At 38.7% G+C, this 25,436-nt stretch overlaps 7 protein-coding genes across 7 annotated transcripts; 4 read left to right on the forward strand and 3 right to left on the reverse strand.

The window, feature by feature from the left end:
* Window positions 1–103: 103 nt before the first annotated feature.
* Window positions 104–1,399, forward strand: HO133_004270 (uncharacterized protein; the record flags this gene model as incomplete). Its single annotated transcript, XM_037295189.1, has 5 exons — window positions 104–197; window positions 262–725; window positions 861–923; window positions 1,021–1,092; window positions 1,151–1,399. The coding sequence occupies 5 exons, from the start codon at window positions 104–106 to the stop codon at window positions 1,397–1,399; spliced, it is 942 nt and encodes a 313-aa protein (XP_037157190.1).
* A 662-nt stretch (window positions 1,400–2,061) lies between these two features.
* Window positions 2,062–6,340, reverse strand: HO133_004271 (uncharacterized protein; the record flags this gene model as incomplete). The annotated part of the gene is made up of 6 exons (XM_037295190.1): window positions 2,062–3,109; window positions 3,162–3,663; window positions 3,719–4,000; window positions 4,070–4,612; window positions 4,834–5,760; window positions 5,821–6,340. The coding sequence occupies 6 exons, from the start codon at window positions 6,338–6,340 to the stop codon at window positions 2,062–2,064; spliced, it is 3,822 nt and encodes a 1,273-aa protein (XP_037157191.1).
* Window positions 6,341–7,662: 1,322 nt separating this feature from the next.
* Window positions 7,663–9,080, forward strand: HO133_004272 (uncharacterized protein; the record flags this gene model as incomplete). Its single annotated transcript, XM_037295191.1, has 3 exons — window positions 7,663–7,804; window positions 7,858–8,094; window positions 8,140–9,080. The coding sequence occupies 3 exons, from the start codon at window positions 7,663–7,665 to the stop codon at window positions 9,078–9,080; spliced, it is 1,320 nt and encodes a 439-aa protein (XP_037157192.1).
* Window positions 9,081–9,632: 552 nt separating this feature from the next.
* HO133_004273 (uncharacterized protein) lies at window positions 9,633–10,442 on the reverse strand (the record flags this gene model as incomplete). The annotated part of the gene is made up of 5 exons (XM_037295192.1): window positions 9,633–9,696; window positions 9,749–9,806; window positions 9,859–9,953; window positions 10,004–10,029; window positions 10,122–10,442. The coding sequence occupies 5 exons, from the start codon at window positions 10,440–10,442 to the stop codon at window positions 9,633–9,635; spliced, it is 564 nt and encodes a 187-aa protein (XP_037157193.1).
* Window positions 10,443–11,076: 634 nt separating this feature from the next.
* Window positions 11,077–11,805, forward strand: HO133_004274 (uncharacterized protein; the record flags this gene model as incomplete). The annotated part of the gene is made up of 3 exons (XM_037295193.1): window positions 11,077–11,176; window positions 11,285–11,322; window positions 11,377–11,805. The coding sequence occupies 3 exons, from the start codon at window positions 11,077–11,079 to the stop codon at window positions 11,803–11,805; spliced, it is 567 nt and encodes a 188-aa protein (XP_037157194.1).
* Window positions 11,806–12,477: 672 nt separating this feature from the next.
* HO133_004275 (uncharacterized protein) lies at window positions 12,478–12,717 on the reverse strand (the record flags this gene model as incomplete). The annotated part of the gene is made up of 1 exon (XM_037295194.1): window positions 12,478–12,717. The coding sequence occupies one exon, from the start codon at window positions 12,715–12,717 to the stop codon at window positions 12,478–12,480; it is 240 nt and encodes a 79-aa protein (XP_037157195.1).
* A 636-nt stretch (window positions 12,718–13,353) lies between these two features.
* On the forward strand, window positions 13,354–13,672 carry HO133_004276 (uncharacterized protein; the record flags this gene model as incomplete). Its single annotated transcript, XM_037295195.1, has 3 exons — window positions 13,354–13,414; window positions 13,466–13,549; window positions 13,611–13,672. 3 exons carry the CDS (start codon window positions 13,354–13,356, stop codon window positions 13,670–13,672), a joined length of 207 nt encoding a protein of 68 aa, XP_037157196.1.
* Between the last annotated feature and the right edge of the window lie 11,764 nt (window positions 13,673–25,436).

The raw sequence follows: 25,436 nt of genomic DNA on the forward strand, positions 1-25,436 counted from the left end.
GAGCACCATTGCCCAATCTCTAGAATAGCTCTCATTATACCCCATTGACGAACATTGACCACTGACCCGGTCACTGGTCGGCACGCCAGGCAGGTATTCATCAATGACATACCCGCAGAAAACCGCTCTTGTGGTAGGAGCTTCTCGAGGGATAGGCCGACAGATCGCCATTGACCTCGCGAAGAACAACTACAAAGGCAGGCCATCTAACCCACATATACATCGACGTTTACAGAAAAGAAGCTAGCTAACACCACTCAGTGGTCGTCGCCGCCAAAACCGTCTCAGACCCCTCCCCCTCCTCCCCCTTCCCACCAGACTCCAACTCACCCTCTTCAACCATCAACACCGTAGCCCAAGAAATCACGTCCCTCGGCTACACCGCCACCGCCATCCCCGTTGATACCAGATCCTATTCCAGCATACAGTCCCTGGTCGACCAAACCATAAAGCACTATAAGCGCCTGGACGTGTTGATATACAATTCTGGTGCTATATGGTGGGCATCCGTGGAAAATACGCCTATGAAGCGGTTCCAGCTCATGCAAAAGGTCAATGCGGAGGGACTTTATGGGTGTGTGCAGGCTTGTCTACCTTGTTTTGCCGAGAGTGAATGGCAGGGAAGGATTGTGGTTGTTTGTCCGCCGATATACGAGAGGTTTTTCAGGGGGAAGACTGCGTATGCTATGGGGAAGGTTGGGATGAGTGTACTGGTTAAGGGACTGGTAAGTCAAAATCTGGAGTCCTCCAATTTTCATTGAGCTGGACAGTACGATCGTTCCCAATTGCCATCTCAAAATCACCTCGTCAAACTACTTTCTGTCTGTTCGGAATGATTGCTGAATTCCAATATTCTGCAGGCCATGGATTTCAAAAGGGAGGGAAAGACTGGAATGGCTGTGACGGGTATCTGGCCTGCTTCTGTGAGCCCAACAGCGTCTCTTCCCTCTCCTCCACCCTGTCACCCGCTGTCGTGAGGTTCCGGGGCGGAAAGCAGGGTCCTGACCGCTTCTTTACTAGGCGATTGAATCCGCGGCTACTGCTCAAATCACAGCCAGAGATGCCTCCGAGGCGAAAGACCTTCGGAAGCCGGTATGTATCTAACTGTGCATCACAGTCTCCCCGCCAGCTATTCTAATATACTCCATAGACCATCTTCTCAGACGCAATACTCGCCATGCTCAACGCTCCAACATCAACCGTCAACGGACTGCTCGACCTCGACGAAGACTTCCTCCGCATACATCTCGGCGTCGAAGATTTTTCGAAGTATTCAGTCGTCGAAGGCGCTATACCGCGGAGGATAATGCCCAAACGGTTTCCAGATCTCCGGGTCGATGAGCATGATGACGAGGGTAAAAGGGTGGAGAGTGCGCAGCTTAGAGAGGGCAAGCTTTGAGCTATGGATGAATGGACAAAGTCAGCCGATCCATTCCATCCTTGAGCTGCCCGGTCAATATGGGAAGGGAAATTCCAGGGACCAAGCGCTTCTTCCAGCTCTTCCCCCAGCACCACGCGCCCTACAACAAGAATCACGACCCCTCTCTACCACCTCCACAGCTCCCACAAGCGGTTCTTGCATTGCAATCGTGACGACTTTACGAAACAATCAGTGCTACGCTAGGAGCTGTGAAGCGGAAGCGGTGGACGTGATGGTAACAAAGAGGCATCGGCAGCATTGAGTGTTGAGTCTAGGCTTGAGCAACCTTTTTGTTTTAGCCAGCGTTGAAAGGGTAGCATTGAGAGGGTATGATACTATAGTGGAGGTCCCGGCTGGGGAGGTGGAAAAGCTAAAGGGGGGGATACACTTATTGAATGGTGTGAGGAGAGACATTTATTCAGGCGGTTCATGAGAAAGAAAGAAGCAAATTTCGATCCCCGCTACAAAACACTCGTCATCATGATCATCATCGAGAACTGTTCTCCATCATCACTTGGATAACAATTGCTTTCACATCCCTATCTACTCATCCCTCTATCCACAGAACCTGTACAGCACGCAGAGCAACCACTTCTCTATCATCACAGATTCACAAACAATGCTGTACAGCGAAGCCCACTTCAATCCTTGCCCGTATCCTCCTTCAAACTCACGATCCGATTCAACACCAATTTCCCAGCACTGCTCTCCTTATCCACGCAAAAATAACCCATCCGCATTCCCTGGAACCTGACCGTCTCCGGCCTCGCAGCCGCTTTTACAGAGTGCCCACCATTCGCCTCGACACTGCCTGGCGTTGTGCTCGCATCACTTTTCGCATGTTCTTCATACATCTTAGCTTCATCAGCGATCTCCTTCTCGCCCGCCTCAGCCGGCCACGGCGCCCTCCTTCTAATTTCCTCAATCCCCATCTCAATCATCGCATTGGGGAAGATCTCCTCGGAATCCGGGTTAATATCCATCAAAAAGCCCTCCGGATGCGCAGCCGGGTTATCGGATTTGAAAAGCGGATTTATGACTCTAACTTCTGCTTTAATTGGACTGTCATGATCTGGGGAAGAAGCGACCCAGTGAATGAAACTTTTTGGTTTCTTTGGGGCGGAGCCATCGGCTGGTTTCTCGTAGGTCGCGTGGATGAGGGTTATCTCTCCGGTGGAGTGGTCTTTCTCGAAAGAGGTGGCTGTGATGGGGAAGGGAGCTTTCATCAAACCGACGGTTTTGCCTGGAGCGAGGCGGAAGTAGTCCGGTGAGTCCACTTCACGGAAATCGCTGCGTTCAATGTAGACAGTTTTGGTAAATGGGATCGTATGCACCCCCATAGCCGGGTCTTTCGAAAATGGCAAGTCGACCATCTCCAGATGATCGTCAGGCAAATTGTCAATAACCACCTTGACCGGATCAAGCACTAACATCAGGCGTGGAACTGTCACTTCCAGATACCGGCGCACGGAAGTCTCGAAGCGTTTCACTTCGATATTTGTAACTGCTTTAGTGACGCCTAGCTCATTCACGAAAGAAAGAATTGCACCGGGAGGAACACCACGGCGCCGGAGGGCAGGGAGGGTGTAGAGGCGAGGGTCATCGCGGGCTCGAACGTGTCTCTTTTTGACCAGTTCGTGGATTTTTCGTTTGGAAAGAATGGTGCCACTGACTGATAGGCGACCGTATCTGGTGGATCGCATTAGTCTTTACCCATAAATGGCAGAGAAGAACTACACACTCTCTTTGCATTGGTCTGTAAACGTCCAATTCGTTATTGAGCCAATCGTACGACACCCTTGAAAGCTCGAATTCTGTTGTACACAGCGAATGCGTGATACCCTCGAAGCTGTCGCATAAACAATGCGTGAAATCATAAGTTGGGTAGATTTTCCACTTGTCGCCCGTACGATAATGTGGGCCGGCGTATTGCACCTCATCGCTATCTGCTCCGTTGGCCCCAGTCTCTCTTGGATCATTTTCGCGTAATTCTTCTTCGTCCTCTTCATCTTCCTCGTCTTTCTTCTTCGCAGGAATGCGATATGCAAACACATCCCACATTTGCGGATTACCATCTTCGAGATTCTGCTTCATTCGTAGAGCCGCCTCGCCAGGCTTGTACTTGCCATCCCGCATTGCTCTGAACTCGTACATACTCTCGGAAGTCGGACGACTACGGTGCGAGCAAGCATAGCGAGGCTTCTCTCCTTTCTTTCCGCCGCGTTGATCAACGATGTCGCTTTCTATAGTCCCTTCAGTATATGCCTTGCCAAAGCAATTTGCTCGGAATCGACCCACTTGTGCAATGACAGACATATGCACCACCTTTCTCGATCAGAGCTTCAGCTAGCGCATATAGTCGATCGAAATTATCACTGGAGTGCGTGGTTTTAACCGGCTTGAAGCCCAGCCATCTCACAGTGTCTTCAATCGAGTCGTCATATTCTTTCTTCTCGCCCGCAGGATTTGTATCATCGAAGCGTAAATAGCATTCTCCACCATGGTACTTTGCGAAGCCGAAGTTGATTGCAATTGCTTTGCTATGACCAATGTGGAGGAAGCCATTGGGCTCTGGGGGAACTAAGTAGGTAGGATTAATCAGCACCGACATGATAGACTTTCATGGGAGATCTTAGATAGACAACTGACAGCGCGTTATAACTTTGCTTATGCCCTCCGGTCCTACTGGCCTCTCTTGGTATACTTCGGAAAGGAACCCAACTTTGAACATGGATTCAGGATCTTCGACCGAGGGCTTGGCTGCCGTTTCCTTCTTCCCCTTTGGAGGCGTAGGGCCTTTGGGTGGTTTGGGGGTCTTGGGAGCCTTTTCTTTTCTAGCCTTGGGAGGTTTGCCGTTGTCTGCTGGCGCTTTAGGATTTGGCTTGCTATTGTCGGGCTCTACTTGAGCGTCTGGAAGGTCCCTTGCAGTAATCGAAGCCCCATGTCGCTCAGGTAGAGCTATTTCATTCTCCATGTTATGCACTGGCGGACTGAGATTCATTTCTGGGCGGGTTGAGGTTCGGGAGAGTATTTGATGCAAGTCATTAAGAAGCATGACTCCATTGTCAATGGTCGCATGTAAACAAGCGCTAATGCCGAGGCTAAGCGCGGACCAATCGGGACCACGACTGTCGATGTACCGAAACATCAAGGACTTCGAGTCCTTTTCCTTGGCATACTGCTGCTTCTGAACTGTCAGAAGAAAGAGTTGAATGAATGATGGAGTAGTTTGTACATTACATTGCTCAGAAATGCTACGATCTATGCATGCATTCCCACAAAGGGCTATGCCTTTAAAACGCCACTTTTCCCATTATGCCTCCCAGTTCCAACAGCTCTCTGACATTCCATAACGCCAGAGCCTCCGGGTTTAGTTTTACAAGTCCAAAGAGGCATTGTTCAATCCTCATTACTTCGCCGTCTCTTAGCTCTCCTACTCCTCCTAACGCCATCGATAGCTTCAGGTGACAGAATATCCTCTGGTAAACCAAAGTCCTGGTCGACCAGTTCAGGCAATGGCTGTCCGAAGGCGAATCTCGCTCTCCCGCGTCGATGCTTCCCAACTGCCGCGTCTCGAAGGTACGGTTTGGAGTAGAAAGATGTGAACGGCTTCTGGAAAGGCGGCGTCGAGGGCGCTTTTGCACGGTGTGACCTCTTCCCGGATGGTGCTTTTGTAGCCGATGTAGGTTCTCTATGCAGTTGTATTGCAGCGGCTTCGGCACCGGGGTCATCGGGTGGATCATCATCGCTTTCGCCGTCCTCGTCAGACCCACCCTCCTCTTGATCTTCGTCTTCATCTAGCATCGATTCCTCCTTTTCCACTTTCCGCCGCTTCTCCTCCTCCTTCCATTCCCGAAACTTCTCAAGCAGTATTAGGACTTCCCTTATGAAATAGTCACGTTTGGGCTCATAGGCCTTCTTTTCACCATCCGTGATCCCACTGATACCCATGACTCGTAGCCAGTCGTGTCCTTTTAGGCCATCTAAGAGCCGCTCAAGCTGGACCTTTTCGTGCATTGCCCGTTCTTTCTCAATGTTGCGAAGCAGCTTTTCCTGCCTTTCTGCTCGCCGGTGGGCCTTCAGGTACACGACATCACTCATTTGATCCCGAGTGGAATTTCGCTTGTCCATGGCTGAGAGATCAATTCTCGTAGCGTCATTGAGGGTGGTGAAGGTCTCTTCCGATAATGTAAACGCTTGGGAACAGCCATTGACCATCGTAGCATTCCCTTTGGAAGTCATTGGAAGGATGGTATTGGCATTCTTGAAGGTTGAAGCGGATGGTGCAGCTTTTGCGGGGTCGTCTGTGATGTGAATGAGGGTCTCCGGAGTCAGGAACTCTAGCAGTATGTATCAGTAAGTGGCACCGTCCTATGCATCTGGATCATTGGATGTCCTACCGGGTTCCTTTGGCTCAATGCTCACCAACTCATCGTAGTTGGGGAAGTACAATGCAAGCTCGCTCTTCGATCGCGAGCATCCATCATGCGACCTGAGACTTCTCCTGTCATTTTGGCTGGAGGTGTATGTGGTATTGACGGTAAGGGTAGCATTGTTGTTGAAGGATTGTGCGTTTTGTATTGCGGTATTGGTGCCATTAATGGGTTGCGGAGGATCTGGCTTGCGCGATTTCCCCACCTGTGTCAGGGCATCTTGCGTTGCGGACCTGTCGCGAATTGGGAGTGACTTTGATGCGTATGTTTTGGAGACATCTCTTGAACGTGTAGGATCTGGCAGTCCCAATCTCAGCCTCTTGACAGAAGTGTTGCTGTGACTGGCGAGTGATGAGTCGCGGGTGCGCTTTCCGCGTCGTGAATTGGCCAGCGGGTTTTGGTCGGCATGAGTCGGAGGTACTTCATTGAGGATTGTATTGTTGCGATTGGACGAGCGGAGGGAGGGCCTGGATGGAAGGGCGGCCATGATGTTCGGAGGGATAGAATCTCATTTTTCTGTTCTTAGTAGTCTATTTGTGCAATTTGAGGAAGATCAATCATCGCGACGATGAAATTTGAAGGGAGTCAAAAGTAGTTCGCGATCCCTTAAAGTTTGAGAATCGGCTTCAGAGAGACCCCACCGCAACAACGGCAGCGTCACTACTCCGCAAAGCCACAAATAATAGTGTGTCATGATTTCCTTGATTCCGAGATGCGCTACAGGTGTTTGTAATCCGGAGGAAACATTTTAGAGCGTCGTTGAATGGCTAGGTACATGAGGAACGCATGTTTAAATACTGCAGTCCAAGGCTCTTTGAATCCCCCACATTACCATCACCTGACGACTTTAATATTTTCCTTGTGGTCTCGGAGCCTCGAAGCCGTTACAGTCTATCACTTGTGCAGGATTCTGCCCCCGCCATCTCACGCACCCCAAATATGATGACCTGAAGTCCCAGGGATCATCTCACGAGCTTACCAACGTCTGCTTCCGAGAGGAAGTATCGATCAGTCATTCACTATGCCCGAGATGTGTGGGACGTAATGAACTGGCCTTGAAAAACGGATTCGAGGTATACTAGGTACTCGAAAAACCGATGTGCGCAAGCTGAGCTCTTCTCTGGCTTATTGGCTCCCGTCGCCGTTTCCTGCGGCATGATTGAATGATAGCCCCCATATATTCTCTACGTCCTGCGGCTGAGAGGTGGATACAATTCTAGCTACGATGCATCGAGCGGATGCTTCGCGGCCCATAGACTACCTTATTATTGGGTTGGGAGGATCACTACGATCAAGTTCAATCTGTACTTTGTAAGGCATCTTGCCACAGAAGTCTTTGCTTTACACGTAGGTAAGGCGTCAGTGCTGACGGGAGCCTTCCCATTGGTGCCATTCTCGGAAGACCAACGAGAATCATCTCGGGTCTCCTCGGTCAAGCTCGTATTCCATCTATTCGTCTTCATTATAAAGACTGTCAACCCTTCACTCCTGTCTTATTTGATGTAATAGCCACATGCAATTCGGCACAGAGTCCTCAAAGTTCCAAGTCTTGTCCCTTCTATCATGGCTTTCCTGTTCGGCGTTCCCTGGATGGTTCTTGTGGCCTCCATTGTTTCTGTACGACAGTCCCACTCATTCGCTGCCTTTCTCTTCTCTGTTACTAACACGGTAGTTGAACTGTAGTACGCGATCTATCTTGCTAGCGTGGTGATCTACAACATCTTCTTTCACCCTCTCAGACATTTCCCTGGACAGATCTTCTGGACCTCGAGTCGTGTCCCATGGGCATGGAACACGTTCTTCGGACAGATGCCCTTTGCTGTCTCCAAACTCCATGCACGCTATGGCAATGTTGTCCGTATTGCCCCGGATGAATTGTCATTGATTGATCCTTCGGCATGGAAGGACATTATGGCAGCCCACAAGGAAAGGCCACTCATGCAGAAAGATCGTTGGTACACCGTGAATCTCTCACTGAAACCTGCATGCTGACAGGGAGTTCAGCCGCCGCATTCACCAGAGCCGCCGTTGTGGAGAATATCCTTACCGTCAAGAGCGACGTCGAGCATAGTCGAATGCGACGAGTACTTACGCACGCCTTTTCTGAAAAGGCTATGAGAGAACAAGAGCCTCTCATCCAAGAATACGTCGATTTATTAATGAATTCATTGCACGAAACCGCAGAGGAAGGCCCACAGAACATGGTCTCCTGGTACAATTTCGTTGCTTTTGACATCATTGGTATGCAACAAGTCATCTCCAGTTGACACCAATTAATCTGAATAGGTGATCTCACCTTTGGCCAGTCTTTGAAATGCATCAGAAAGGGAAACAGCCAATGGATAACCTTTATGAACGTCATCTTCAAGACTGGCAGAAGAGTGTCAGTTTTCAAATACTTTCCGCATTTGACTCCCATTATGGTGCCCCTTATGCGACGATCGAAGATTTATAAGTCGAGCATGAGGAGCTTTGAAAACACTAGAGCTATGGTGTCAAAGAGAATGGCCACTAAAACAGACCGTAAAGATTTCATGTCCTATGCTCTTCGCGCGATGGAGAGGGGCGATCCTAGTATGATGATGTCGAAGGAGGAGATGATGGTTACCTTCGAGGTGCTTATGGTTGCTGGAAGTGAGACTACGGCAACACTATTAAGCGGCGTGACCTTTCAACTCCTCAAAAATCCCGACGTCTTACACAAGTTGGTGGCCGAAATCCGAAGCACATTCGCCCACAGTCATGAAATCACCATGGTCAGCGTAAACAATCTGAAGTACCAACTCGCAGTCCTAGACGAGGCGCTCAGGATCATGCCACCCGTCGCGACTGCCTTGGTACGGCTCGTGCCATCTGGTGCGGGAGAGGTCGTGGGTGGCCACTTCGTGCCCGGGGGCACGAGAGTTGGTATTCCACCATGGGCCGCTTCTCGATCTCCGCTCAATTTTCGAGATTCAGAGTCTTTCGTTCCGGAGCGCTGGCTGGGAGATGTTCGATACGCAGGAGACCGACGGGAAGCTTCGCAGCCGTTCAATATCGGGCCTCGCGGGTGCATCGGACGAAACCTTGCGTACGCCGAGATGCGCATCATACTCGCCCGAGTGCTTTTTGAGTTTGATCTGGAGCTCATGGAGTCGAGTAATTCGTGGTTGGAGGATCTCAAGAATTTCACCTTGTGGCAGAAGGATCCGTTGATGGTGCGATTGAGGCCTGTGGTCAGGGTTTAGAGAGCTGGCGCATGTGCACCACCAATGTCCTGGAGAATACTATGAAGGCTACGAGCGTGATGTACTGACGTAGGCGAGCATGGGGACGTTAGGCGAGCATGGGAACGTAAATAGGTAGTCAGCACGACCACTAGCGTCAGATTCAGCGTCTTCAAACCTATTATATTCCTGAGCATTTGTTTACCAGGGTTCAAAGTCGACGGGGCGAAAAACCTCAAGTAGGTGTAGCGCTTCACCGCGTTGTGGTGACGAGGCAGATCATAGCGAAATATTCTGTGTGGAGTGCGGGTTCTTGCAGGATGTGGAAATGAGGAGATGGTGTACAACAGTATTTCCATGAGACGTCAGGCGTCTTTCGCATACCCTAGACCAAGATTACCAAATACGTTAAGGCGATTATATACAAAGACCGTGTCCATATAAATTCTAGGCTTCTGCCATGTACGCTTTCCTTCGATTATTCGACTCGTTAGTCAGGCTTCTCCCATACATACCATCCTTTCATCATTAGGTGCATGGCACAGCCCAAACCGGCCACGTGAGAGCCTATGTTCAGCTAAAGATGAATTCCTTCGTCACGGGCGCACTCGATAAATCCGGATTGAGCAGGACACAGCTGCAGATCCATCAGTCATTGATCAGAGATAGCACATGAGGAAAACACATACTTCAAGAAGTATGCCAGCCCAGTCCTCCTTTTCTCCAGGAAGGAAGGGCGGAATTTGTCTTCCAGATCGTAAGCACAATAGAAGGAACTGGAAATGAGGTTGGAGCTCACAGAAAAGGCTCTTCGGGGGCAACGGTGGCATGGCACCGCCAGAATTAGGGAAAGTCATCAAGAGCTTGCGTCGCAAATCATCGAACTCGGAATATCTGTTGATTTTAGTATACGAGACTCATTAGGAAGTCAGATTGGCAGTGACCTTTTTCTAATTACGATGGACCCGCCCTTGGGAGCCGTTAGTATGACGAAAGGACCCATAAAGCATACGAGCTGAGAAAACAACAGGAGGGCTCATGTAGCAGGGTAATCAGACTGACATCGAGCGTCTCGATCTTGCAATTCCAAACCACAAAGTTCCCAACATTAGGCACAGTTCCGCTCACGAGTACATAATCGTCAATAGTGACGCCCTCGGCCCACACGGCACCGCTCTGCTCGGAAGGTTCCTCGGTGTGGTCTTCCAAAGTGATGGGAGGCGGCTTGGTGTTCTTGACGGAAGAGTAGGATTCATAACGACGGTGAGACCAGTATGGCGGGACCAAGGACGGAGGTGATTCTGCCCCACTTATTTCCTCCCGGGGCTGGCCGTTGGAGCTGTCATGATTCTGGACCGAAGGTCTGGAATGCGAGCTCTCCATCCATCAGATATATAAATTCAGTATTGATGTGACCTTCTAATATTTATGATTAGTTTTGATATGCACGCAAGAACGCTCAAAAGTGGTGGCACGCCTTGACCTCGTATTTGACGACTGCAGGTGACCCCGAGCCATGCATTGGGTAAAGGTCCTTGCCAAATTTAGCACACCAGACCAAGAACGGGTAGTTCCCGCGGCTAATTCGACGGCTCCTGCAAGCCAGATTCTCGGACTTTCGTCTATCGATAAGTAAATGGGTGCAAGTCGCAGGGTAGCTCCAGTCTCCACAATCGAAGGCAGGAAGCATCCACTTATTTTCGGCCGCCCTTTTTTTTCTTCAACTCCTTCCCATATTCTTCATCTTTTTCTTCATCATCACTCGCTTATCATAAACACATTCACAGAGGCAGCATCATTCGTTTCATACTACACATTCGCTGCATTTGTATTTACACCACTTTCACTTCTTAAACCGAGACGATAGTACAGGAAGAGGCTGGTTAGTGAGCCATCCATGCATCTCGGGACTACTCTTGCACAATCCCCGCACTCAACGCTCAACAGCTGACAGTCACATATCCCAAACAGTCTGTCAGACAAGAGAAGTGATCACATCGAAATCATCAAAGTCAAGATGCTTTTCAACACATTCGTTACCGTTGCCATCACAGGCCTCGCCCAGCTTGCTGCCTCCCAGTTTATCGACCCCAGCACTGTAACCGACGCAACCAAAGGTAAGATCTTGCTCCGAGGGATGGTGTTAATCATAGTCTGATAATGTACAGACCAATGGTGCACTGACCAGAAGAGTGCCTGCCCACTCATTTGCTTGCAACTTCCAGGAACATCGGGACAACCAAAGGCAAATACCTGCGATCCGGTGAGTTGTCCTGCTGTTGTCGTTGTCGTATACCCGTACTGATCAATGACACAGACCTCCTTAGCCTACTCTTGCATCTGCAGCAACGGCCAACAACCAAACTCGAGTCAATACTCCCAGACTATCCCCTACTACGAATGTACCCAATCAGCCACCAACTGTGTCAACAAATGTGAACAAACAGACACATCTTGCCAGAGTGCTTGCCGCTCAGACAACCCTTGCGGTGCACAGCATCCCATACGGTTGAATACTTCCACAATCTCGACCATGGCGGCCACGACCACTTCTGGTGGAGGCGTGGCCAGCAGTGCAAGCAATTCCGCTGGCAACACATTCACTGGCTTTGGAGGGTCATCCACCGCGTCAAGCAAGAGTGTTGCTCCTGCCCGTATCCAGGGCCTTGCTCTCGGTCTTGGTGGCAAATACGGTCTCCTTGTTGTCCTCGGTGGTATGATGGGCGGATTCATGTTTATGCTTTGATGGCCAAACATCTCGAGCATTGAGAATTTCTGGGGATGAACACCTTGATCGGTACCATATCAACCCTCGAACACCCTCTTTTTACTAGAGACGGAGCATTTGCGACTTTCTCTGGCTCTTCGATTTGTGTTCATCAATATCATCTTCTAGCATAGCGTTGCGAAGCATCGGTCCTTACTGCATGGCGGATTCGGAATCCAGCACTTTCTTGAGTGTTTGGATAAAAGCATGGGAGGTGGTCTGGTCATCTGATAATGTTGTCTTCCAGATGTCAGACCTCTCTTTTCCTGTCCTTTCTGATAGCGCATTAGCGAGCGTCTTTTAGCGGCATTAAAGGACTAATGAAAAAGCTTTGGTGGTTTGGACGTTCATTCAGCCTTGTTCCAGAATATGCAAATGAGATCTGTGACTGCTAACCTGACTGTTTGTTGGTTTTCCCAGCCTATCACAGCATCCAACATGTAACAAGGAGTTGGCATACCGTCTCCCTGCCATGCCTTAACGGCTACTCATCCTCTCTTCCCTCCAACCGTGTCACGGACGCAAGAATCTATCCTCCTTCCTCGCCCGTCCGGAACCACTCACCCATCCAACGAGGAAAGCCTGCCTCTCCCCACATCATCTTCCCACAACCGCTCTCCCCAAATCTTCCACTCCACCAGAACCATCCCCTCACCGCCCCACAATCCTCTCCTCCCTCCCCATCCCCGCCCCCGAAGCAGACCCCACCCCACTCCGCACCCGCGGCCGATCCCCCGGCAGCGGCTTCAGCTCATCGTTCGGATCCACCTTGCCGTCGCCGTCCGTCGGCTTCACGTTCTCCTGCCGGTCGTTGGTGGCGGCGCGGGCGTCGTCGTAGGCGGCGACGTCTTCGGTCGTGAGGGTTATGGTTGTGGGTTTGCGGCGGAGCATGGTGGGGTTTGGGGGAAGAGGGGGAGTGAGGGAGGGTGGAGGGTGAGAGAGGTGTTGGTATGAGTAGCGCGTCTTGGCAAGGTAAGAGGTACTAGGTAAGGTACTCGGGAGTCGCACGGGCGTGGCCGCTTTCGACTAGCGAGTGGGCTAGGTAGCGGGTCAGAGAAAAGCCTGCAACACCAAATCTACTACAGTATGCCAACGAAAGATCCTATCAAGAATCTGTCGCTCCGTGATATAGAAAAACAAGCAGAAGTAGTAAATCTTGGCTTTCTCTATCTCATTATTGATGGACTGCTGCAGGTCTCGCTTGTCACTGTCCGAGATCCTGTCGGTGTCGAGTTGCGCTTGTCGTTGGTCCGTGGTCGCCGTGTCTGGATGTGGATCTCAGAAAGGAGTTATATGACTTTCGAGATCTTGTCGTAGTCTAAGAATTTGGGGGGGGGGTGGTAATGGGCTTTGAGGTCGACGATTTATATTCATTGCCCGAGTCTGCCAAGTCTCGGGTTTTGCCGACGACTGTACCGTACAGCGCCTTGGCATGTTCCTACCGAGACTACCGCTCCGAAATCACACAAAATTGTTCATCATGATCTACAATCCTCCTCTCTCTGTCATAAATATACAACGCGCGCCATGGACGCCTCCAAAAACCCTGTCAAGCTCGTCAAGGTTACCAGAGTCCTTGGCCGAACCGGTCTGTCCCCTTGCACCCTGCCTTCCCCTCCTCTTTGTTGACCAACCGCAGGCTCTCGTGGCGGCGTGACCCAGGTCAGGGTGGAGTTCATGGACGATCAAACTCGCTCTATAATCCGAAATGTAAAGGGGGCCGGTAATTAGCGTCTACAACTTGTCATGGTCGACCTTGGCTAATCTGTTGGGTCTCCGTATAGTCCGTGAGGACGATATCCTCTGCCTCCTGGAGTCGGAACGGGAGGCTAGACGGCTGAGATAAGATGACTTGAGTCGGAACTTAAGGCTAGACGGCTGAGATCAATAAGACGATAGGAGCGTTGTAAGGTTAGAGATTGTGATCGCCAAAGATCAAGCAGTCCGCGACCTTGTCTACATCACTGAGTTCAGCAAGCGAAGGATTTGCAGGATCAATCATCTTCAAGTGCCCAGTGTTACCCCCTGTCACATCCTTTCTCGGCCTGCCAATCTTTCGCTTACGACTGGCAGCAATATCGATGCTACCCTTAGCAGCAGTCTCTTGGCCCATTGGACCGCCGCATACCAACGTTCGTTTCGTACAATTCGAGCAAATGCTTTTGCCCGTCAAGAACTGACACGGAACATTCGTTCTAATGCAATTCCCGCACCTGCCCAGACGATTCCTTTCGTGATCATCGAATAAGTCTACGCTAACGTTCGGGACTGCTTCGCAGCGAGAGCACCTCTTATCGGTCCTGTGACTGACGCGGCCGCTGCACTGGAGCTCAGTTTTCTCACAGTTCAAGCAGAACCTAGCGTCCGCCCTGGCCCCGTTCTTCTTTAAACAAGGGACGCCATGTTCACTGCACTCCGTGCATTTGCCCATGCACTTAATGTTGAGTTTGTAAAAATCGCCACTCTTTACCATCCGTAGTCCACACCGTGGACAGACGTGTTCCATAGTTGCGTAGCCGCTGCTGCACACCAAATCATTCTCTCTGCAATTGATGCAGTGTGTAGCGCGATGGTTGATGGACGCAAGGAACGTGCGTTGCATTCCTCACATTGACCCGGACATTATAATAGCGCGTTATGAGACAAGGATCGGCGACTTCTTTTCTCCGTCGTTCTTTCCAGCCCTGGCATACCACTCCGAGTGCTATACAGCCGTTGCACTTCTTCGACGCCGTAGTGTCAGATATACAAGGAACGCCAAGCTCCTCGCAGCTTTGGCATTTACCCTGGCATATTAGGACGCGGTTTTTGAGAGTCAAGTCGCTTTTGAACGATCTCCAACACTGATTGCACGATATTCCACTTGGCATGAGTGGGCTAAATTTTGAAGTCATTGATTCGACCTCCTGGTCGCTATCCGTTGCGGCAAAGTCTGTATTGCTCTCTGGCGCCTCTGAAAATGTGGATCTCATGGTTCCTGTTTCCGCCTCCTCTGTGCCCTCTGCGTCACCCTCGACTACCAAAGTACCTAACGCCTCGAACATTCAGTATCTGAATGTCCAACCGCCGGTCTTGTTGATCTTGTTTTCATCTTCTTGTCCATGATGTTTCCGTCCCTTTGACCTGCCCCAACGCGCACGGTCTCGGGGATTCTGGGCCCCAAGGCTTTTACTATCAAGGCTATTATTTTGACTCTCGCCTCCCTTTCTAATATGTCTGCGTCTCCGTTTAGAGAACCCGCCTTGGGTACATGTGATGAATCCTTTTTGAACGAATTCTGTTTCGTGACCCAGCCTCTGTGCATTTCATCGTATCCAAGGAGATCAAAGCATATTTCATTTTCGTCCGAGCTGGGATGATGACTTGCTGATTTACGGGACAAGGAGTCTCGATCGGCAACGAACTTTTCTGATGGGGACGGCTGTAAAAAGCTGAGGTTGAACTTGACCAGGTCGCTCAGTCGAGCATGGTCAGAGCTTTGTTGAGGCGCAACTGCAAAAGCACTTTGTCGTCCTAACCATGAAGGTTCTTCGTCTGCTGGTATTCGTTGATTGATTCTATAATGGGCCTCGCTAGCAAAATACTTCGGCAAGCCCACTGGAACATTGCCAGTATCTGCGACACCGAAAGCGGAGGGAAAGGGAGGAACAACCTCTGAGACGGTCCCTGTTACATTGGTAGAGTATGGACTCGGTGAATCGCTGATCACTCTTATTCCCACCGATGGCTATCGGCCCGGACATTTACAGTGTTCAACACGCGACTTCCCGTCGCACCGAGAGCAGTAGGCGACGACTCATATTTCTGTCACCGACCTCTACAGAGGGTGGCACCAAAAAGTCTTGAGCAGCGCCAGTGCTACTGTTGACCCCATTCCGGATCCTGTCTTTGAAGTGTGACCCATATCAATTTCAAGAGTCGGATTTGAAGGATGATCCGGGAACATTGGGGGCCAAATTGCGGCACCTCGTTGTGGGACTGGGGGGCACGCGGGTTCCAGAATTCGTCGCACACCCTAACGCCAAGCCGCTTCCCCAAATCTGGTTAGGGTGTGCGACGAATTCTGGAACCAGATTTGAAAGGAGAATCGTGAGTGGGTAGCAAGGATGTAGATTCTAAGAAGCCTCCTACAGAAAGGTAACCCTTACTAAGCTACGCTATACTATATATAAACTAGCTGTAATAGGCTATATCTTTTAATTACTTTTATATAAATAAGTATAAAGTCTTAGCGATTAAAGCTATTCGTAAGTAGAGATAGTAGAAAGTTAATAATTTATAGTAAAGAATATTTCTAAAGTCTATCGTAGACTATAGTATAATATATTAGATATCGATATATTTCTCTACCTCGAGGTTTATTCGACTGCTATACGCATTTAAAGAAAACTAAGAATCTATTATATATATTCCTTCTGAATATCACTATAAATTAGATTTAATATATCTATTATCTATTTCTACTAGTTAACGATATCGCTAAGGTATTTCAGCGATATAGGCCCGAACTTCGTATATAGAAATTCTTTTAAATTTCTTATAAATAACTCGTAGCAACTTCGCCTTATTTCGACGTAGTCGATAATAAACTCTAGCTTTATATATGTTCTAAATATCTTCTTTCGAATTTAGATCGTATAATTAAGCTAGATATATAAGTATTTTAATTTAATTAACTTTACGAAGTTAATTAGCTTAACTTATAGATTTAGATTTCTTTCTATAAGATCTATTATCGTTTTTCATTAAGATATCTTAACTATAGAATACTCGTAAGTAATAAATTTACTTAATATAGTCTGAAAGTAACTTATCAACGTAGTAGTTTTAAGTTATTAAGTTATTAGATTCTTTAATTTCGAGTTTATATAACAGAGATACTTTTTATTCTTCGATTTGTATTTTATATTCTAAAGAGGTTTTACGTTTAGAACGTCTTATAGATCTATAAGACTTCGAAATCTTTATAGTAAGAGGGTTATTCTTATTATAATAGATAGTAATCTCTTTATAATATTAAAAGATACTTCTCGAGATATAAATTGAGTACGATTTGAGATTTGATAATTCTTGAAGATTCTTAATGTTATAATGAATACTCTTTTTGCGGAGTATACGATCTTGAGATAGTGCGTTTCGAGAATAGTATGTCTTATCTATAAAAACGACGTATTATTAAAAATCTTCTACTATTTACTCGAGATACTTCGTATTATATTTTCAACGCTCTTTTAGATTTTACTTAGAAATAGATTTAACTTGAATTATTTTATATAGCTACGCGTTATTAATTCGAGCTTATAATAATCGTTAAAGGGTTCGTTCGCTTATATCGACACGGAAATGTTTTAATTAAATAAAAAATAATTCTCGGCGTACTGGATTCTCGACTGAATTAATTATTTTTTGAAGAATCTCTATAGAAATTTTAAAAGTACGTTTAGAGCGATTTTTATCGATATATCTTATATTAAAAAATTCTTTAATTCTATATCTTCGTAGTTAATACTTATTCGTATTATAAAGATTTTTTTTCTTATTATATATATCTCGAATTAATTAATCGAGAGCTTATAAGTTAATAGTTTTAAAAAATTTGACTTTACGGCGAGTAGTAGCCTCGTAATTAGCTAGAGAAGAATTACGCGTAGAAATATAAGGTGAATTTATAATATAATTATATAGATATTTAAGAGTATAAATATTATTTTTAGTAAGAAAAGAAAGTCGGCAGTAGTCGGGTAAATCTCGGGGTGAAGAAATATATTAATATCTAATAATATAATAATTATAATAATTATATTAATCTAAAACTTCTATTTATAAGACTATTATATCTACTTTAAAACTCGCTTATATATAGATTAATTAATACTCTCTTAATATATAAGTTTATCTAGATTAATAAAGTTATTTATAATAATTCTAGATAATAAAAAGCTTCTTATAAGATCTTCTTATTAGTATATATAATAGAATAAGATAGAGCTAAATTAGAAAATCTTGAATTTATATATATAGCTAATTATTAATTCGTTAGGTCTACGCTTTTTAATTAAACACCGCGAGTAAATAAATTAGCGTTCGCAATTATTAAAAAAATAGATATATATTATTAACATATAGAAAAACTTTTTTATTTTCTATTAACTTTTCGAGATTTTAAATTTTCAATTTTAGAGCGCAGTCTACGCTTTTCGAATTTTTAAGAATTTTGAATTTTGATCTTATAATTATTAAAGCGTAAGAGATTTAAATATCGCTTATCAGAGTTCGCTTAACAGCCGAACAGCCCTAATTAAAAAAAAATAGGTATATATTATTTGATTTTAGAATAACTTTTTTATTTTCTATTAAAATTTAAAATTTTTTTATTTAAACTATAGAGTATAATATAGGCTTTTAGATAAAAAAAGAATTACTAAATTTAGTCTTATAGATATTTAAAGATAAGAAATTTAGATATCGCTTATCAAAGATCGCTTACCAAAATTTACTCGACAACCCCGATCAAAAAAAATTGATTATGAATTTAATTCATAGGCCTTTACTCGTATTCTACTACTACGAGTAAAGGTCTATAGATTAAATTTATAATTTTTTTTTAATTAGAACTATCCGACTATCGAGCGATCTTTAATAAGCGAACTTTAGTAAGCGATATTTGAATTCCTTACGCTTTAATAGTTATAAGACTAAATTTAAAAATTCTTTTTTTATCTAAAAGCACATATCTCGTTCTATAATTTAAAAAAAAATCTTAAAATTTTAATAGAAAATAAAAAAGTTATTCTATATGTTAATAACGTATATCTATTTTTTTAATAATTACGAACGCTAATTTATTTACTCGCGATAACTTAGTTAATCTAATTAAAGAGCGTAGTAATTCTAAATTAATAATTAACTATATATATAAATTTAAGATTTTTAAGCTTAGCTCTATCTTATTCTATTATATATATTAACGAGTAAAGACTTATAAATTAAATTTATAATTTTTTTTTTTTTAATTAGGGCTATCGAGTAAGTAGATAAGCGATCTTTAATAAGCGAACTTTAATAAGCGATATTTGAATTCCTTACGCTTTAATAATTATAAGACTAAATTTTAAAATTCTTAAAGATTCGAAAAGCGTAAATAGCGCTTTAAAATTAAAAAAAAATCTTAAAATTTTAATAGAAAATAAAAAAGTTATTCTATATATTAATAATATACGCCTATTTTTTTAATAAGGGAGGCGTGAAAAGGCGAGATGTTAATAATTATAGACGCTAATTTATTTATCCGCGATAATTTAGTCGATCTAGCTAAAAGACGTAATAACCTCGAATTAATAATTAGCTATATATATAAATTTAAGATTTTCTAATTTAATTCTATCTTATTCTATTATATATATTAATAATAAAAGAGATAAGAAAGAATTCGTTATTAAGTAATCTATTCGAGATATATAGATCTTTAAATAATCTTCGTAAAATATATTTTTAATATATCTATTATTAAGCTATTTTAATATAAAGCTTTATTTATATAATTCTTTATAGTTTAAAAATTTAAATAGTTTACGCTAGCGAGGCTATAGCTTATTAATCTTCTTTTAATAAAGTATAGCGAGTTTATTTATATAATATATTATCTACTTAATATCTTTATTATATTATACTATTACGAGTAAAGATCTATAAATTAAATTTATAATTTTTTTTTAAATTAGGGCTATTCGACTATCGAGCGATCTTTAATAAGCGAACTTTAATAAGCGATATTTGAATTCCTTACGCTTTAATAATTATAAGACTAAATTTTAAAATTCTTAAAAATTCGAAAAGTACAAATAACGTTTTAAAATTTTTGAAAAAAAATCTCAAAATTTTAATAGAAATCAGAAAAGTTATTCTATATGTTAATAATATATATTTATTTTTTTAATAAGAGAGGCGCGGAAGAGCGAGATTTTAATAGTTATAGACGCTAATTTATTTACTCGCGATAATTTAGTTAATTTAATTAAAGAGCGTAATAACTCTAAATTAATAATTAGCTATATATATAAATTTAAGATTTTTAAACTTAGCTCTATCTTATTCTATTATATATCTTAATATTCTTCTTTTAATATAGCGAAATTACTCTAATAATATCATAAATCTTAGCTCTATATCTTAGATAGATATAAACTTTATTTTTATAAGTAATTTCTTTTAATTAAGTAGCTTATATATATATATTATATTCTAATAACGATTATAAGATAATAGTTATATATAAAGTCTCTAATAAGAAATTAAAAATAATTTCTTTAAAAGAGATATCGAGGTAGCTAATAATTCGCGAATTAATAGAACTTCTAATATCTATTAAAAACCGATCTCATTTCTTTTCTAGCTTACGAATAACTTCTTTTAGAATTTAATTTATAATTTAATTTATATTAGTCGACTTATAAAAAGCTATAAAACTATAATTAATAGTAATACTCTTATATTATAAGAATTCTCGAAGCTTATTATAGTTAAAGTGTTATTCTTAATTAATATAAAATACGTAAGACCTTCGATATATAATAAAAAAGTACTTTAAGTATTCGATAATATTCTCGATATTATTATTCTTATAAGTGAAAGATATATTAAATTAAGATATATAGTAACTTAAGTTAAGAATAAATCTATTTTCTTCTATCGTAATTTTAAGTAAATTGATAAAATCTATTCTTATAAGCTGAAAGGAATATATTATAACGATAGAATTAAGAGATTAAGAATTTTTTATAAAATCGTACTAAGTATATACTAATTATTTCTTAATATATTATTTTATATCTTAAGATTAATTTAATTAATAGTAGAGATTATAAAGTTAAGTTATAATATTTATCTTAGCTTAATAACTATTAAAGTTATAAGCTTTTATAAGAATCGATAATATCTTAAACTTAGAGATATATAATAAATAGAAGTTATTACGATAATAGACTTATAGAATATTATTATATATATATTAATTAAAAGTCTTTCGTAGTAATACGATAGAGAGCGATTCTTTTTTATATTAATCTAAAAGAAGTTTATAGATCTTATTAAATTATTACGATTTAAGATATATCTCGTTTTATAAGAAAACTATTATAATAACGAATATATTAGCGAATATTAAAATACTATAAATAGTATCTTAATTAATAACTTTATCTCTTTCTATAATTATAAAAGAGCTAAGAAAAGCTTCGTAACTATTCTTTTTATTCTTTTAGATTTACTTCGCGCTATATTATATAAGTCTATTATAGACTTTTTATACTTATTACGTACTACTATAATCTATATTAAATAAGATTCTCGATAATACGTTTACTATCTTATTTTTATAGTCTAATATATATTTAATCTTAAGATTAAGACGTTTTATTTAATTCGTTTAATACTTATAGATTTTTTTATATATATTAAACTTTAGAAAATAAGTAAGAGATTTATAATTAATATATATTATAGAGATATAATAAGAGTACTTATATAAGTAATTATACTTTAATATAAACTCTATAATAATATATAATTTTTATTTATAAATAAAGTACTTTTAATAAGTAAAAGTAACTATAAAAGAATTATAGATAATAGATACTTTAATAAGAGAGTTATTAAAGGTTTTTATAATATAAATAGACTAAAATTAAGTAATAGTAATATCTTTTACGAAATTTAACGTATTTATATAAAAATAAATTACAGAATTAAGATCGATTTTATATATACTAAAATAAATAAAATATTTAATCTTAAGAATTTTAAAAGATAATTCTTTCGATATAGTTTACTTTTAATCTATCTTTCTTATAAATCTTATAAGAGATCTAGTAATCTCTATAAAGTTCTTTATCTAACGACGTATAATCTCTATTATCTCGAGAAAAGAGCGTATTTTAATCTAATCTATAGAGATAAATTATTTAACGATCTTCGAGATTTAATCTTCTAGAATACGTATAAGATCTTCGATATTATATATAATATTAAGAGCCTTAATATTATTAATAAAGAGCTTTAGTTTCTTAAAAGATAGTCTTAGATAGATTTATTTAATTCGAAGTAGAAAGTACTCTTATAAAAAGAATTAAATCTATTAAATAAGTTATTTATATAGAATATAAGTATAAGAAATTTTTTATAATAAGATAAATAAAGGAATAAGAGTTTTCTATAAGAAGATAAGAGGATTTTAAAAGTTTTATAACTAAGTTTAATTATAGTAAAGCTTACTAATTTAAAATTTTACTATATTCTTATAAGTTATAACTATTTAATATCTAAAATAATAAAAGTAAAATAATAACGATTCTCGAGATAAAGAGATATCGTTAAATACGCGTGCTTGAGATTCGTTATAAAGAGATATTTATATCTTAAATCTAAAAAATTATTATATATCTTAAAGCTAAGTTTTATATAGATTTCTAGAAAGTCTTCCTTAGAATAGTTAAATATAATTCTCGACTTATTTTAAGAAGTAAAATTATTTACTTTATCGATTACTATAATATAAATATTCTACTATAAAAGTCTTTTATTAATAAATTTCGTAAGCTTATAAATATCTTCGTTAAAATTTTTCTAAATAATCTTTTATAGCTATTACTTAATATAAGTAAATTATTATTTCTAAAGAATATAGAAGCTAGTCTTATATTAGATATAACTCGTATTTAATATAAAATTAAATTTATATAAGAAAGATTTATAAGATTTATATTATTAAGATAATAATAGTAATATAATAATATAAAAACTTAAAGTCTAGTAATCTTCGAAGAAATAAGTAATTCTAGTTTAAGTTCTATAGATTCTATCTAATATTCTAAAATTATAGATAGTATATTAATCGAAATACTTAGATATAGAATTAATTTACTAGAATAAGAAGATTTATATAATTTAATAGATTTTATATTAATTTAAGAAATATAAGAATAATAGAGTAAATTAAATATATTAAGAGAATTAATAGATTAACTAGATTATAAGCGTACTCTTAATATATCTTTTAACTCTATAGCTAGCGAGTCTTAACGAAGATATTCTCTATTATATTATATCTTCTTTTCACCTATATAATTCGATATCTTAATTATCTTATTTAATATATTTATATTAATATTATATTTATATTAATTCTAATATTATAATTAAAATTAATTTACTTATTTTATTTATATTAATAAACGAATTTAAAGAAACGCGCTAATAGAGGCTTTAGTAAGAAATTAAGTTAAATTATTATATCTCTAAATAAATCTATTAAATAGATAAATCGATTTTAAAGAGTCTAAAAGAAATAGCGAAACGATTTTAATAAATAGTAGTTAAGAAATAAAAAAGATATTAGATTATTTATATAACTAGCGAATCGAAAGAAATAGTTAATATTATCTTATATTTTTATATTTAAAATATATATTAATAATATTATTTATAACTTTATATATTATAATATCTAAGATTTTAATAAGATCTTAATTAGATAAAAAATAATCGAGTTATAACTAATTTAAGATATTATTCTTCGAAACTTTCTTATATATAACTTCTCTATAAGATAAAAAACCTTTTAAGCGAAGTAAGTATATTTAAAAGATTACTATTTAAAGTATTTATAATTTTCTTAACGTTTTAAACGATTAAAAAATAAATATATTAAATCTTCGTAAAGAAATAATCTTATTTTAGACTTTATAATAAATTTTTTTTATTCTTAATATCGAATAATTTTAATGCGCTTTAAAGAAACTTTATTATTCTCTAATATATCTAATATTCTTAATATCTATTCTTTCGAAGTATTTAAACTCCTCTCTACTTTATTTTAAATCTTCTTTTCTTCTTTTTTATAATAAAGTTTAATATTAAAAAAATAAATTAAATTAAGACTTTATTTAAATAAATTAAATTTTAATAAATATTAGTTCTATTAAATAATATAGCTAACGACGTAAACTCGATAAAAATATTTTAAGATATTATTAATAATTTATAATTATAATATTAGACTAAGTATTAACCCGACGAATTTATAATTATATTAAATAAGATTTATTAAAAGCGAGATAATTTTTAAAAGATTATTACTCGATATTATATCGTTATAATAAAAAAGAATTTAATTATAAATAATTTATTTTAGATCTATAAAATAATTAAAAAAATAAATTAACTAATTTAAGATTTTTAAAAGAATATAACTTCTCTATAGCGAAAAGTTAATAATCTTAATTTATAATTTATAAAAGATTTATAACTATTTTTAATTAAAAAGAAATATATATCTAAATAATTAAAAGAAAAATTAATTAAAATCTTAAATTTATCTCTATTTATTAATAATATTAACTCTATTTAAAATAATTAATTCTTTAAAATAAAATAGAAATTTAAGACTAATAGCGATTATTATTTTATTAAAAACTTTAAAATAATTTATATAATTTTATAACTTAATAATAAGATTATATAATATATAATATATAGAAAACTTCGAAACTCTATTAACTTATATTAATCTTTTACTAAGATTATAAATAAATTAATTAATATCTATAAGAATTTAAATCGACGTAGTAATATATAGCGTAATATATATACTCTATAATAAAAATTTAGATTCTTTATTAATTTCTATTTAGATCTTATTTAATTAGATATTATTCTTAATATTAAAAAAACTCTTATATTAAAAAATTATCTTTCTAAAAAATTAAGAAAGAAATTAAAAGAGTTATAATAGATTATAAAAGATTTTACTATCTTAAAAGTTATAAAAGAATATCTTTAAAAGCTAAATAATTTATAATATATTAAATATAAGAATTTTAAGTTTATAAAGACTATTATTAAGTTAATTATAATATAAATATTAATAATAATACTCGCGGTTAATATACGTCTTATATTTATTATCGAATTTAGTTTAAGTATAATTACTACGCCTCTAAATATTATAATTAATTTAAAGTTAAGAGAATTAATATACTATAACTATAATAAAAAGACTTTTAAGAAAGTACGACTTTACGCGATAGATATAAACGAAGAATTTAAAATCGATAACGTCGATATTATAAATAGCGACGGTTTTTCTTTAAATTCGAGAAACGAATAGCCTCTTTTAAAGTTATAATAAGAGATACTTATAAAGTATATCTAATAAATACTCTTAATAACGCTCTAGTATATCGTTCTTTTCGTATATAAGTTACGCTATCTTTATAAGAAAGAAAGTACTTACTTTAAGACTCTCTTATAAATAATAAATATATTAATACTTATATAGTTATAAATAAGTTCTTAATCTCAGCGATATATAAGGCCTTATATCTAAAACTACTTCTATTATTACGATTTAAATTACTAAGAAGTTACGACGGCTAAATCGTAAAACGACTAATTATATACTATTTACTTTCTATAATTATAATAAAAGATTATTAAAAAGAAATATATTTAATATTAATTATATTATTAATATATATAAAAGAATAAAATAGAGTTAAATTAGAAAATCTTAAATTTATATATATAGCTAATTATTAATTTAAGATTATTATATC

This window comes from Letharia lupina (genome assembly GCF_014066315.1).
Source record: "Letharia lupina isolate WasteWater1 chromosome Unknown contig_2, whole genome shotgun sequence".
Classification (NCBI taxonomy): domain Eukaryota; kingdom Fungi; phylum Ascomycota; class Lecanoromycetes; order Lecanorales; family Parmeliaceae; genus Letharia; species Letharia lupina.